The following is a 16,340-nucleotide window of genomic DNA, read 5'->3' on the forward strand; positions in this document are numbered from 1 at the left end:
ACCCTACCAACACTTCTAAGAGGGCGAGGACAAAGGATGGTTGGGAAAAAAGAAACACAGAAAGAAGAAAGAAGTAAGACAGCGACACGAAGCGAAAGAGATGAAGTGGAGCCAGACATAAGTGTCAAGACATAAATCATCCTGGAAAACTCCGAGGGCCTCTGCAAGGTACCTATTTGTAAAAAAAGGAAAACGTTCAAAGATTTAAAAAAAGGAAAGTTATCACGATTCCTACAATTATTTTCCATCTAAATCTTTGCCATATACTTTTATATATAATACTCTTCACAACAGGTGACGACTTAGGATGGAGGGAGGGGCAACAAACTCGCTCATTGAAATACAGGAACCAGAGTCTCTGGGCTGTGGGGTTGTTGGGGTTGGGGGTTGGGGGTTGGGGGTTGGGGGTTGGGGTCGGGTTGAACTCGTCTAAATACCTTCATGCAAAAAAAATGTCAATCTACATTAGACCAGTAATACTTGGTTAACTATAACATGGATCACAGAAATTCCATCCATACACAAATTATAAAAAAAAACACAGGCAACTATAAATTAGCAGCCACAAGACGAATATGCCAAAAAAAACAATAATGTTGCACATTGAATATATAATTTTATTATTTCATTGAGAAGTTGTGTATTTTAACTAAGAAAGTCGAAACTTAGTAATAAATCTTACTTTTGTGATTTAGAATATTTTAAGAGGAAGATTTTTTTGATGATTTATAAAAACAAACTTTTACTTCTATTGATTTAAATTGAGTCAAAATTTTTTTTGCAAGATCATTATGTTTATAAACACAACGCTATATTAATGACTGTAGACTATGACATTGCGTAACATCAGTGCATTTACATATATATACTGTATATATATATATATATATATATATATATATATATATATATATATGTATATATATATATATATAGATATATATATATATATATATATATGTACGATATATAATATATATATATATATATATATATATATATATATATATATATATATATATATATATATAATCATATATATAATATATATATATATATATTGTAAAATATATATATATATATATATATATATATATATATATATATATATACGTGTATATATATACACATATATATAAAAACGCACATGATCAGTACAACTCACGAACATTCACATCAGCTAAACTACCACATCATGTAGAAGACAATGAAAAGTGTAGTTTTCAGCATTACCAAAATAAGAAGAAAAAAAAAAGATTAAAAAAAGAAGACACTAAAGCATCATTTCAAACCAGCCACAGTGAATGGTCGCTTCATGTACCACACTGTTACCTTCTTGCTAATCTTGAACATCCACGACCTGATATTCTGGTAGTGTTGGTGGGAGAGGTGGTCGATGGTAAACACAGGGCCGTACTTCATCGACTTCTGTTTTTCCGGCCAGAATGGTGGGTAGTTCTGTAGCAGGGAGGTAGGGCACGGGTATATTCATAAGAAGGAAGGTAGTAGGGGATCATTTTGTATATACTAATTTTTAATGAATATTTTTCAAACCACAGAAAATTGACTATCCAAATGATGACGTCAGGCTTTTCTGAAAGGTATCATGCGTAAACGTCATGATTCTAGACCATAGAAATAAGCATTAATATTATCATCATCATGTACATTCTACATTTTGATTCATATTTTTTCCTGAAAGGTATCATTCGTGAACGTTATGGTTCCAGACCACAAAATTATTCATTATGTTTATTATTATTATGATGTATATTCTCATTTTTATTTGATACTTTTTGCAAACAGCACAAAACTAATTTTCCAAATGATGACGGCTTTTCTGAAAGGTATCATTCGTAATCGTCAAAATAATAATTTTTATCACATTAGCATCATGAGCTTTCGATATACCTGCTATGGTCTCAATCTTACTTTCTAAAAATGTAGAGTGAAACTTAGCCAAGACCTCTTAACCACTAATTGAATCATTAATAAAGCTTTTAAATTACCTGTCATCTCGAAAAATAAGATATTGAAATAGCTCACACTCCAAAAACTTTACTGCATTTGCTTACTAATGGTTTTTGCATCACATCAGACTAATCAGATTTTTTACATCGCCCAGCAATGTAAAGAACGTAAATCAAGCTCATTCTAAAATTTCCTTAATCATTTACATACTAATAAAATACAAATGTCAAGATACTTTAGTTTATATTCTGTCACTGATGCTTTCTGTTAAAAGAAATACTAGCATACTTGATATATTATTTTGCAATATATTAATATTTATTTATTGATATATAATGCATAAATAAATATAAAAGTATGAATCATCTGTTTGAAATAATTTTAAAATGGATTTTGTTCTTATGATTAAGGATATATGTATTTTAAAACTATTTATGGTAAAAATTTAAATGTTCTTATATCTAGTGACTATTCCTCAAAAGAAGTGGTCAGATATATTAGTCTTAAAAACTAATGTAATCAATTAATACAAAACAGGAAGTTAAATTTCACATTTGTGAACATAACAGACCCTTATCCTAAATAACAAATAAAACCTTAAATGTAATAAAAGCTTATTATTAAAGATATTTGTAAAATTGTCGAATAAAATTACGCGCGTGAAATTTTGGTGTAAGGTTCCCAAAATGTTTTTTAAATGTTAAATTTTGTTTGTGCGAGAAACTGGAACATATTATGCATCAGCGACAGAGGACTAAGTCGGGTTTTAAATTTTAAAGCAACAAAAAATCTACATCAGTTTCTAATTCTACCTTATTCAATACCCAGATTAAAGTCAAAAGTTTTTTTCAAAGCCTCTCAAGCCTTTAAGAAAAACAAGTGACTCAGAGGTTGTGATAAAAAAAAACACTATCTTACCCTACAACATCACTCCTTAAGAAATAAGGCTTTAAAATGATTGACTGCGTGCAAAGCAAAGATACATGGAATCATATTTATATATGGGAGGTTTATGTCTGTTTTTTTTTTCTGAAGCAGACGTTGTTCCGTTCCGCTGCTTCTGAACCAACAAACGCTGGAATTGAGAAATATTTTGAGAGATTTATATTTTTCTTTTTCTTTCGGTTCATCTTCTTGGCCTCTGTTTTTGGATCAGAGTCTAGTTTACTTAGAGAGAGACATAGCCGTAGCGCTTATATTATATATATATATATATATATATATATATATATATATATATATATATATATATATATATATATATATATATATAAAGCACAAGTACATCATCCAAGTGTGTGACATTTAACTTGAAAAATATTACACTCAGAACTTTGGAATTCTAAAATGATAAGTACAATTAGGATGGAAATTGAATCAATAATTTCTAAAACAAAAGACTCATAAAATCAAACTTTTGAGACCAAGAAGATGAGAACTCTGTTCATGTGTACTAGAAAAAAATTGACATCAATTTATTGTAGATGTTGTAAAAGAATATAAAGAAAGACAGTCAAATGGAAGAAGATCAACTTCCCACTGGAAACTGATGAAGGTGAAAAATCACACAGGTAAAATCTATTCTATAGAAAAAATAAAACTGCTGCATTAATCCCATATAAGGCAACCATTTTGTCTTTGGAAGATGTACGGTCGTTCCAAGTCAGTTACTCCAAATTTTAATATACAACAAACGCAAGTTAGTTATCTCATGTCGTTAATTACTGTGGCAAAACATGGGTGATGGATATGAAGCAGATGACCAAAAATAAAAAAAAAATCATTGAAATGAACTTCTGTGTTCATTGTGATTAAAAGGTGAATTAGTAATGGAACGAGATTACTTCGAATCACCCTCTTATTTCCATGGCAAATTTCTCTGTTATTTCGGGGTAGGAGAAGAAAGAATGAAATTTCATTGGAGTGGAAGTGACCTCAACATCACTTGAGCGATTTGGAATTCTGGTAACCTTCCGCCAACAGTTTTATAAAGGAGGATGGTGAGTAGCCTTAAATGTAAGCAAAACTGTGTTCCCAAAGGGTTGATACTGCTTTTGTCCACTTAGAGAATACAATGTTAAAAACCATGGAGGGGAAGAAAGGTCTTCAGATTTCATCCGTGCACAAAAAAAAAGAACTTCTGTTGCCACTCTATCTCTTACAAAGAAACAGGTCGTAAAAATTTTTTTATACAAAATTTCAGAAAAAAAACGACCACTTCTTAAAATGCTGTATGGAATGAGCAAAAAGGCATTGGTTGATGTCAGTGTTTATGATGTTTGAGGGAACTAATTAGTCCACAGCTATGGAGGCATATGACAGCTAAATCCGATGAAGTAACTCCTTCTGAAACTGACTCAATACTTTGTGCAGGCTCTTAGCTGTGGGTACAATTGGCTTCCTCACTGGTATTCAGTCCACAAGGTTCCAGGATAAATTAATAAAGGAACTTTTTCGTTTAACTTAGATTACAAAAACGAGGAACACAGTGCAGTACGATGACGAGTGTAGAGAATCTTGCATACCGAAGAGTTGGCAGGATTACAGAGTACCACAACTGCACTACAATCGTAGTCAAAAACCAGTGACCAAAGGTCTCCCAGAGTGTGGCTTGTAGGCCACTCCGTCACAATGTACTCTCTTGGATGAGTGTAGCCCTGCAAAGAACACGCCAAATGCCTTTTTTTGGGAGGAAGGAAACTGCTGTTCATTAAGGAGGTTTTTCCAGTTTATAAGGAGTCAGGGGAGCATTCCGAGACGCTGGATGAGGATTCTGCCTGGTGCACGCCAGTCCAGGATCACGTGGCCAGAATATTTTATCTGTTTAACAAATCCATTTAAAGAGGCTTCAAAAGCTAATACTATATACCAGTGGCTGTGTATATAAATGTTTTTAGTTAGGCTTTGAGGTAATCCTGTGTCTGGCTCAGCTAAGAGATTAATACCCTTGTTCTGTAAAGTATGCATTTAGAGTACATGGTTTAATAAGTAGAGTCAGCAAAAACTGCAGTGCAAAATGGTATCTTGGTATCTTATCTTAAGAAAAAATACTCTGTTTCCTATTTGCTATATACTTTGACACTGAGTATACCTTTTAAGCACTGTTTTGCTTAAAAAGTATACAAATCAAGCAAAGCTACACGTATCAAAATATATTACAAAACTGGTAAAGTTGTTACTAGAAATGAAAACCAGAAACCTAAACTGATACAGATAATAAGTAGTTCTTACAAAATCTGAGTAAATTTACAATCATTGACCCCAACCAGCGCCAAAAACTGACAGCCAGTGTCTCAAAGTCTTTAATTTCTCTTCGCCTCGATCAGTTTAGTTTCACTGGAATGCCATTCCTCTTCTGGTTACTGTGTCCTTAAGTGGTCCTCCGGGTATCTTACCGAGGCCTCTGTGGGCGGAGGGTTGTACAGAATGACCACTGACGTCACGTCGTGGTCGTAAACGAGAGACCAGAAGTCTGATATGGTCGATCTCAACGGCCACTCGGCCACAATATACTCTCGTGGTCTCAAGTAACCCTTGGGAGGTTCCATAACACACACACGGTGGGGTAAACAAGATGCAGGGAGCAAAAGTACGTGGTAAAATAATGGATTCAGGGTGGTAAGGTTACATGCTACATTGTCGCAAAGGCACCTTTACACTTGTGCAAATTCTTTCTTCCTGAAACCCTTTGTGAATAAAGATAGGTTCTATGTGGAATCTTAAATATGATTAGGCTTTTTGTCTCTGCCATTTGCTGCTATATAGCCTGCTATGTCTTTGAGTAAGAAAATTCTTCAAAAAATCAAAAGTCAAGTGTGTAGAGATTGTAAGTTTGCTGTACGGTGTAGTTATAATTCATTATGTAGATCAATAATATTCATTATTACCATATAAGATTTTGACTGAAAAACAAATGTACAAAACTTCATAAGCTGAAAGCTACTGCATTTTTTTTTTATTTTGCTATGATGAATAGTAAGAAATTTCACTGGATTTCATATTTGAGAAGCTAAATCTGAGCTCAGAGAAACAATGCAGTAGTAGAAAGTTTCATTCTTATCTTGCACAGTTAAATCAACCTTAGGCTAAACTTAGAAACTATTTAGCCTTCAAGGTGCCCAATCGACAATCACTGTCCATAGTTAGGGTGCATCCACACAGCAGTAAAGTATACCACAAACACATGTTGGAAACTTAGCACGCACATATCAGAAACATTGAAAACAAGTCAGTAAACATAAATGAAGAACAAATGGAATGACCCTAATGAGTAATGGGTACATCTACCAAAACGTAATGGACGTGTATTTAACCTGTTTGTGACGAATGTGTGATATGTTGCCCACATGTTTATGACTCGGTTTACTGCTGTGGGGACGTATCCTTAACTGCAGATGTTCAAAGTATACATTTAATGAGCATCTGCACTTTGCGCATCTTTAAACACTGGAAAACTATTAAAGGGATATCATTGCATTACCCTAGAATTTTAATAGAGACTCAAAGAATACGTTTTATCATATTTCCAGGGATTGAGTTACTCAAATACATGCAATTTCAACTAAGGATGTGAAAGTTTAATTAGAGCAAATGAATGGGTGCTATGTGCCAAAATTAAGGAACATGATCTTCATGAAGAGGTAATTAAGTAACTAATTACTGCTACTGATAAGAAAGTTGTCTGAGGCATTACAAGACCAAGGTGTTTTGTAATGGTACAGTAAAGGTTTCAACACTAATTATTTCATTTGTGAGCAAATTTATGACCAGAGTTTGACTATAACATTAAATGATATGCTTTATATTTAGTCATGTGTATTTCAGAATTTGAAAAAGGAAGAAAGTGAAGTAATACTTACATCTACAAATACAGCATTAATATAATCTGTGTTGCTATTACCCTGGAACGACGTGATATACGGACGGAAGTTATCAGCTGTAGGCAAAATAATGAGAGAAAACTGACAATTACTAAGGCATTCCTGGTATTTCTCTGCCCCTGTCACACAAAACCCAGGTGAACATATAAACAAATACCTCTAGTTAGCAGTCTTACCAATACCAAAAACCTTATCGATATTATAGATTCGAATTGTGGATACACCTTAAATTAAAGATCCTGTGGAAATCTTCAGAAGTCGGGCAAGTTAGCACACGGATATCAAGACTGCAAATATCGAGGGTTTACTGTATGTATATATATATATATATATATATATATATATATATATATATATATATATATATATATATATATATATATATATGCTTAAAAAATCATAGTAGATGTACGTGACTTCATGAAATAAGCGAATACCACAGGAAAATTATAGTCAGAAATCCAAGCGCTTTCGTCTTTACTAAGACATTGTCAAGGAGCTAATGAAATACAATTGGAGAGAAAGGTCTCAGGTATACAACAAAATCAAGAATACCAGATGGTTAATTGTCAAAAGGGTAAAAATTAAAAGAGATAATCCAGGATTATCGGATATCACACGGTCACAAACCTAAACAGATTTGACCCTAACCGAAATTACAAAGTATCTTTACAGTCCAATATATGTAAAAACTGAATATATTAATTTTGTTGCTTATATTTATATACAACTTTTTTCATTATGAAAGCATCAAGTTTAAATAAACCAAGACTTAAATTTAGAACATTTCTATTATTTGACTTGATGAAACAAGATTCGATGATATTCCTTTTAACTGTGTCATTACATGGGATTAAGGCTCTTGCTTGACTCCAGTTAATAGGATGATCTAAATCTCTCATATGTACGAATAATGCATTCAATATTTGCCCAGTTCTCACAGAATATTGGTGCTGTTTGAGAATTGAAACTTAAATACCCAAGGACTTTTGTAGATGGGGCATGGAAAAGAGCTAGAAAAACATTTTATTCAACTAATAACAAACTTGAATTTAGTAAGCATAACATTCTAAAATTACCCTATGATGAAAGGTTTTTAGATATTCCTAGAATTTTAAAGCTTTTCAACATAAATGTTGTTTTCAGTAATATTAATATCAAGAGTTTAGTAATAAAAAATTCTCCCAAAGATCTTCCAGGCTGCATATATGAAATTCCTTGCAAAAAGTGAGATAAAGTCTATTACGGACAGACCGGTAAATCTCTTTCACAACGTCTCAAACAGCACCAATATTCTGTGAGAACTGGGCAAATATCGAATGCATTATTCGTACATATGAGAGATTTAGATCATCCTATTAACTGGAGTCAAGCAAGAGCCTTAATCCCATGTAATGACACAGTTAAAAGGAATATCATCGAATCTTGTTTCATCAAGTCAAATAATAGAAATGTTCTAAATTTAAGTCTTGGTTTATTTAAACTTGATGCTTTCATAATGAAAAAAGTTGTATATAAATATAAGCAACAAAATTAATATATTCAGTTTTTACATATATTGGACTGTAAAGATACTTTGTAATTTCGGTTAGGGTCAAATCTGTTTAGGTTTGTGACCGTGTGATATCCGATAATCCTGGATTATCTCTTTTAATTTTTACCCTTTTGACAATTAACCATCTGGCATTCTTGATCTTGTTGTGTACCTGAGACCTTTCTCTCCAATTGCATTTCATTAGCTCCTTGACAATGTCTTAGTAAAGACGAAAGCGCTTGGATTTCTGACTATCATTTTCCTTTTATATATATATATATATATATATATATATATATATAATATATATATATATATATAAATTGAAAATTTCAAGGGCATAGCATCCTTATCTAGGAATTGCCATAGGTCAACCAGAAATACCGGAAGAGCAAGATCAGTTACCTAAGTAGTTTTTGGAATGTTGTAAACATAATTATCATCAGGACACTTAGTATGTAGCATTTACTTTTTGGAGGACCTCCCTTTTGAATTTTGTTATTATGCAGTTACACACATTCACACACAGACATTATATATGTGTGTGTGTGTGTGTATGCTTGTAAGTATATATAAAACAAAGTAATAAAAAATTAAATTGACAATGATTAACTAAGATATATACTATATCCAGCATCCCCCACATATTTGTCACTGATTGAAAACCCGGTTCAAGAGTTCTGTTCTGTTTTCAGACTGAACGAAATAAGAAAAGGTCTTACGAGGAACACAGAGGACATTTCTGTTCTTGACCCTATTGTCTGCGCGATGACCTCCTGCGCAGTCTCCGATGGTGAATCTTGGGGTCATCTTGCATATTTTCTGGAAGGCAAAAGTGCGTAAGTAGTTGTAAGCTCGTGAATTATGATAAGGTTATCTATACTCTGTTTTTCTCCACCTGTCCATCCGCCTGTGGTGTTTGCGCATGGTAACACTGCGTCCGGGGCTTTAAATAAATCCTATTTCGAATATTAACGGTGTAATTCGCATACAGTAAATTAATAAAACATGTTTTAGTTGCAAATGTACACCAAGATATCCTTTTATTTACCTAAAACTTACACATAGCGTAACTTTGTAAAGCCCAGGACGCAGTGTTACCATGCGCGACCACCACAGGCGGATGGACAGATGAAAAAAAACAGAGTATAGTGTAACTTGTCCGTATTTTCTTGTTCCTTAGAGATGGCATCAACTTGTGAAAACCTTCTTGTATTGTTTGTTTCCATAAGGGACTTTATGTGTTTATCTCAAATATCATAAACTGCGCCTTTAAAATATTATCTACCAATTTATCATTTGAAAATTAGTTTAGAGAACGTTGTCATTATTATAACATATGGTCCTGTATAGATATGGGTGAATTGGACATTCTCATTTAATGTAATCATACCTAAATGAGTATACATGAATTTTGATGCAGGTTCAAGAAAAAAATATCAGTGAAATAATTAAACCTTGGATGATATAAATACACACACCAAAATCTATTTAGGAATCCCCATAAAATTCAGCTTGGAAAAAAGAAACTAGATATACTTATCTGTATCCACCTTGATCGACAGACCTTTGGAATAAAATACTGTGCATAGGTGCGGTCATTAGAATAGAATGACGAGGACTATATATGCCTTTAAAAACAGAGTTAGTCACTGCTCAGGGTACATCATTTCTCAAGACATGCAGCGAGTAATCCCTATGAAAGTTTAAAACTAGTATGGCAATGCTTCCATGACTAGAATTAAATTGCCGTGATCCAAGATGAATGATTCATTGAGCAAAACTTTTCATCTATCATTGTTATTTGATCTTGATAGTTTCTGGTTCTGAATACCGATGCCTCTTTGTTCAGAACATTGCAGATCAACATTATTTAATCACTTAAATCCTTAACGGATTTACTTGTGCTTTGAGCTATTAATCCTGGTCAGAAGTGATTGACTGATTGTAAGTTATTTGGCGTGACAGCTGCTAGTGGTCATAATTAAAAGAATAAACCGATTTAGCTATATTCTGTCTCACTGTTTTGGGTCTGTATTTATAGTTAAATATGTATTGATGCAAGCATGCAGGTCCGCAGATTTAACCATACTATGACTCACATTAGACTGAACCCAACCTATAGTAGACTCAGATCTGTCTACGAATAGCTGTAGCCTGACTTGAGACTAATGACTGACTGATGACAGGCTGAAGCCTGACCTATAGAAGACTGAAGTCTCACTGAAGCAGGCTGATTCGTGACACTCGGACAGGCAAACTGTAGCTTAACAGTACTATTTACAGAAGCCTAACCTAGTGCAGATTGAAGTCTTACCTAAGATTAGAAGTGGCCTGATCAATTGTTGACTGAAGCCTGAACAGCACCTAATACCTGACATGGAATGACAATGCCATAGATAATACAGAATCTCTACACGAACTTGACTGGTCACCGTCAGATCATTGGAAATAGTTTCGGTTAAGTTCTCCTCATGCCGGCACGCCCCCCTTGCACAAAGCGTTATAAAGTATTAAAGGGACTCAGAGGCCTGTTTTGGACATGTGGATTTTTGCAACCAGTCGAGACAATAAGCATTGTTTTGATTTTCAGTCTTATTTTCATGGAAAAGGCGATTGTGATAATAATGAGAATTTTAAGCCTAGTGAACCCTTTATTATTACAGTACATAAATTGTGTATAGAAACTCTGGCAAGTAGATTTTCTTTTTATTAATGTTCATATAGTTCGAATAACATTATTCGCACAATTATCTGCAGTGGTAAGAAGGTGGATGCTGTTTGTTATAACTATCTTCAGCACTACGTTTAACAACTATGATCTTCCAACTTATTTATTTAAGGCATGTTTCATCTCATTCACACTTATCAAATGCAACCATCTATAACATTGCTAAACAAACTCTTCAAATAAAGTAGTTATCCATCTAAAACTACCGTGAGACTAAAACTACTATCTGCAGTAACTGTCAGCTCACTCACACTTGTTATCGAGAGCATAGTGCCAGAGTGACTTCATGGCTAATGTACCATCTCACTATGGAACTACATACATAAAAAAATCTTCAACATTTGATAAATGAGTAGCTTCCTGCCTCTAATCTTACAGAGAGATGATTAACATCTGTCATTGTCACAATCGAGTTCATGAGCAAAACGTTTGCGAGTTTTTCAAATGTTCACGATGTTTTATGTTGATCTCCACAGTTTTCAGAGCAGGATAGTTACAACGCGATACCTCATTCGTCAAGTTCCCAGTTTACAAAATGCAAGGTAAAATGTTTGTTATGCGTCATGCATACGAACGATACATATTTTACTCAATTTTATAAGATAGGCCATGCCTTGTGATTGGGCACATGAAGATAAAACTGGTAGCTATTTAAATAATAATATATTTTCTACTTTTCAGTATATACACGGAACTATCTTGACTTTTTCGTTCTACATGACAATAGTGTTATCCGTTGAAATGGCAATTTGTAATCAAAAGACTTTATAATTATAAACAAGTGGGTCTTTCATATAACACAAAAGTTCCTTAGGCCCATCCCACTCCCTAAAAACAAAGTTCCCCGAATAATTTGGAACAAACACCTTTATTGCTACTAAGCGCCTAGAACTTCCAGAAAATGAATACTGATAGAGCAAGCTCTGGCATATTCTTATGGTAATATTCATATTCCAAATGTTAATGTTCTTTTCACGTTAAATCCACTAAAGGCAGTTGAAAAATAACCAGGATTTATTATACACAGAGGCTATTTGATTATGGATTCTACATCAAAGACTGAGAATCTGATTCTTTAACCAATGGGCTTCTCTAGAAGAATCAAGAAGTGGACTCTCCCTTTATGAGTCAGTAACTTCCATAGCAGCAAATGGAGAAAATGATCACTGATGTCTACAAGGAACAGTGATGCTCGCGTACCAAAGACATATTTGGGCAACGGGTCTTCGAACGGGACCCTAATTTGCCCCTCTTGCAAATGGAGTGGGTCTAGGTTTTACCATAGACAGATTTAGGCAAAGTTTCCTCGAATTGAAGCTTAATTGCCTTTTTGGCAAATGGAATAGGACTAGGTTTTCTCTTAGACAAATTTAGGCAACGAGTTAGTCTTCGAATGAAAACCTAACTGCCTTCTTTTTCAAATGAAATAGGCCTAGGTTCTCCCATAGACAAATCTAGGGAACGGGTTTTCGAATGGGAATCGAATTGGCTTTTTCACAAGTTTTCCCAGTTCGTCGTCTGTAGATTGACAGGAGAGAGAGAGAGAGAGAGAGAGAGAGAGAGAGAGAGAGAGAGAGATCACGATTGATGATGAGCGAATTATCTCATCGAGAAATAACTCTGTAAGGCACCTCTCTGAAACCATTTCCACTTGGAAGACGCTCGGTACGAAGATAATAGGTAATATCCTCTTTTCCAAAAGCTTCCTGGGCACCTACAGGTACGTTCAATTACGGAGGCATTGGCGGGGCACGAGTCGTTGTTTGTACTGAAAGCTAAAGCCTGGCTGAACTAAACTCCGTGTTCTTCATTTGCTCTGTAGTGATTCAAGTTTTAGTCTAGAGAATCCTGAATCTTTCCTAGCTTCTAAGGAACTGTACATTTAAAATATCAATGTCTGGATAAATATTTGGCCTCCACAATGTGTTCTTACGTTCTTGCTTTTATTGATAGCCACTTTTTTTTCGCCACACTCAAGGAAACAGAAGAATATCATATATTGCTTGTTTTGGTCAAGAAATCTTGTCTTAAAAGTGACCTTTTCCTCTGGTTGTCGATTCATTGAAAATAACATTCGGTGCAGAAAGGTTTCTGGGAGAAAGTAATTTTTTCCTCTGCCTTTGAAGAGCCGGTGAAGCGAGTGTTTTATTTACCATTTGGTTTTCATACTAGAGGATAAATCCTTTCCTAAAAGGTGTAGGATGTTAGATAGATGTAGATGTAGGAAAATGTTACAAGAACACAATCTCAAGTTAGATTGGAGTGAAAGAAAATGCTTCCTTGGGATCCTGTTGGAAAGGGAAGGCGTATCCAGCAATAGGATATAATATATATATATATATATATATATATATATATATATATATATATATATATATATATATATATGTGTGTGTGTGTGTGTGTGTGTGTGTGTGTGTGTGTATAAAATCTTTCAACAGAAGTTAAAACAATACTGTGTACTTCGCCATACTTGTTCGTTCCTCTCTGATAGCTTGCAGGAAAAGAAGACATTAAAAAGAAGCGTTAGTATATATAAACTTCAATACAAAGGTATGCTACTTTTACTCGTTTTAATCAAGTGAAGTTAAAACACAAGTATTCCTACTTCCCACACATTCTTTATTGGATGAGTTATGAAACATATTCTTTATTAAACACATTATACAGATACATATATAGTGTGTATGAAGATAAAAAGGTGCATTAAACACTATTTACGCATTTGTATATATATATATATATATATATCTATATATATATATATGTGTGTGTGTGTGTGTGTGTGTGTGTGTGTGTGTGTATGGAAATATGTATTTATCTATGTGTGTTTCTTAGGTAAATTAAACTTTTAAATAACTTTATCAACGTTATGAAACATAGTTGCTCAATTTCAGGTAGAAAAAAAAACTAAAGTTAATGATGGCTAGTAAGGGTTTGCGTCAATGCACACATGTATAATAAGACTGATTTGTCCCGTCGTTCTCGTTATTATTATTATTATTATTATTATTATTATTATTATTATTATTATTATTATTACTAATCCGAGACAGAAGCAAGTTATATGAATACCAGATAAAAAGCAGCGGAAAGATTTTCTTAATTGAATGGATCTCATAAACTAATTAATATTAAGCCCTCTTAATAATTTAGTTTTTGGCTCTGATCTGAACGAGAATTGAATTAGTATGGTTTTACATGAGTTAGTTTTGTAAATGTAGTATAATTTTTCTTCGATTTATTTTACTTTTTTTTCAAATAGTATATGAAGGGTATGATGTAATCTTTTTTCTGAACCCATTAACAAATTAGGCTTGGAAGTTTATTTTGGTGAATGTATCAATGATATTCATTATTAAAGGTTTTCACTTGTATTAAACATTGAAAAAATGTGAACTTTGTTATTGTAGTTTTGTTTTTCTGATCATACATTTCTCCACGTGCGAATTTTTGTAACTGAATGTGAACTGAATTATTGGCGTCTTCCAAGAAATTTTTCGTCTAGATAATTGAGAAATATCTTTTTTTTTTAGATTGCTATTTCTTGAGAGATATCAATAATTCAGTTTTCATTTAGTCAAAAAAAAAAAAAAATTGAAGTGGAAAACAAATTAACTGAAATGTGATCAATATGTGTCGCGTACTTTATGACCGACGTGTCTAGTTTTATTTTATTTTCTTACTCCTTCAGGCGTCCCTGGCCAACGTGTGTGCGACACCAGAGGAATCTCTCGATCAAATCGAGGAGACAACCAACAACCCACTTAGAGACAGTTTGAAAACTCACCCCGTGAAGGTTGAAATCTTATTCTGAAAACTCACCCCGTGAAGGTTGAAATCTTACCTCGAATTCCACCTGATATTCGTTCTTGTTTCCGGAGACCTTCATGGATTTGTGCTTGAGGCGCTGCGACAACTCGCTGACGGGGAAGAAGGAGTAGCCGCAGAGGAGGAACTCCTCCAGGACGTCGTAGACGAACCTGTACTGATCCTGAAGGAGAGGGAGAAGAGGTCAGTGAGCAGCTTTTTATCTGAAGGAGAACTGAGTAATGATGAGGAAATAATCTGAAGGGCGAAGAGAATGGGCGTTGAAATTGGGGATTTATATGTATGCTAGCATGTACATATGTAGCATACGTGTGTGTATTAATATATACGCATATATGTGTATTAATACACATATACATATATGTGTATTAATGCGGAAACGTGACTATTTTCAAAGAGAGATCATCAAACTGATCCATAAATATTTAATCTCTCAGGTGTAGGCGCTAGCTATGATTAAAACATTAAATATATAATCACTAGTACTAATAACACCAGATATACTACTGGAAGCTAATTGTTGAATGGTATCAACCAATCAGTCAGTTATTCGGTAATAAGTTACCAAATCATGATGAAAAACAGTTTTACCAAGAACTACTTACCATCTTTCGTTCATAACCACCTATTTGACTATAACATGCACTTCAACAAAACAGCGACAAAATCAAATGAAAACTTTAAGAAATATAATCAGAATGAGTTTTGTTTTTTGCATAAACGTACCACAGTCTCTATGAGACCTGATCTCGCCGCTCTCATTTTCTTGACGTATCCGTAAATATCGAATTTACCGTCCTCCTCGTGTAATTCCAAGTTGCTGTCGACCGCTAGGTAAACGCCAGTTCTCGCACCGCCATCGCTGGAAAGATAAGTGGTGGTGAGTCTAAAGGTCGTCCGGTGTGTGCGTGTGTGATAATGAGAGCCAGGCTGAATATGTTGGACTTGAACGCTAACTTCCGGGTAAATATATCAACGACGAGGTTTGTGATATCTGCAGAGGGGTGGATGACAGAGCCGAACATTTACTCAGTTGTTAAACCCTACAAAAAGCAAAAGAACGGGACATTACTTTAGAGACCCTGAAATTCCCTAACTGAAAACTGGGAGAATACATAAAACTAGCCCTGAAAATTGAGAATTAACTTAACCTGGGAAGCGCTGGTTGTCAGAGCCAATAGCATCGCACTGCCTCAGTAAAAAGAAAAAGAAGAAAAAAAAAACAGTGAAACGGGAAGGGTTAAAAATAAAGTAGACATTTATTGACAAATATATTTGGTAATAATTAGTTTAGAAGCATCTCTAATTTTGGGGGTTCTTGTTGCGGAAAAGGGTAAAGGTCAAGAATTAAAATAAACAGTCTGATGTACTATTATATAAAGTACAGTTTAAA

The 16,340-nt window shown here is 34.0% G+C and overlaps 1 protein-coding gene across 5 annotated transcripts in view; it reads right to left on the bottom strand.

Annotated features, from left to right (window-relative positions):
* Window positions 1–16,340, bottom strand: part of LOC135217499 (receptor-type tyrosine-protein phosphatase kappa-like) — a 184,774-nt gene that overhangs the window by 12,870 nt on the left and 155,564 nt on the right. For 3 of the 5 annotated variants that reach the window (XM_064253454.1, XM_064253450.1, XM_064253452.1), the window contains 6 exons: window positions 15,674–15,809; window positions 14,964–15,110; window positions 9,108–9,207; window positions 6,831–6,907; window positions 5,367–5,504; window positions 1,333–1,458 (listed from right to left, as the gene is read on the bottom strand). In XM_064253454.1, the coding sequence (XP_064109524.1) occupies window positions 1,333–1,458; window positions 5,367–5,504; window positions 6,831–6,907; window positions 9,108–9,207; window positions 14,964–15,110; window positions 15,674–15,809 (724 nt within the window). Of the gene's footprint in view, window positions 1–1,332; window positions 1,459–4,496; window positions 4,629–5,366; window positions 5,505–6,830; window positions 6,908–9,107; window positions 9,208–14,963; window positions 15,111–15,673; window positions 15,810–16,340 lie in introns of all 5 variants that reach the window. The other 2 variants (XM_064253451.1, XM_064253455.1) reach the window with 1 other exon arrangement.

Source organism: Macrobrachium nipponense, chromosome 7, assembly GCF_015104395.2.
Source record: "Macrobrachium nipponense isolate FS-2020 chromosome 7, ASM1510439v2, whole genome shotgun sequence".
Lineage (NCBI taxonomy): Eukaryota > Metazoa > Arthropoda > Malacostraca > Decapoda > Palaemonidae > Macrobrachium > Macrobrachium nipponense.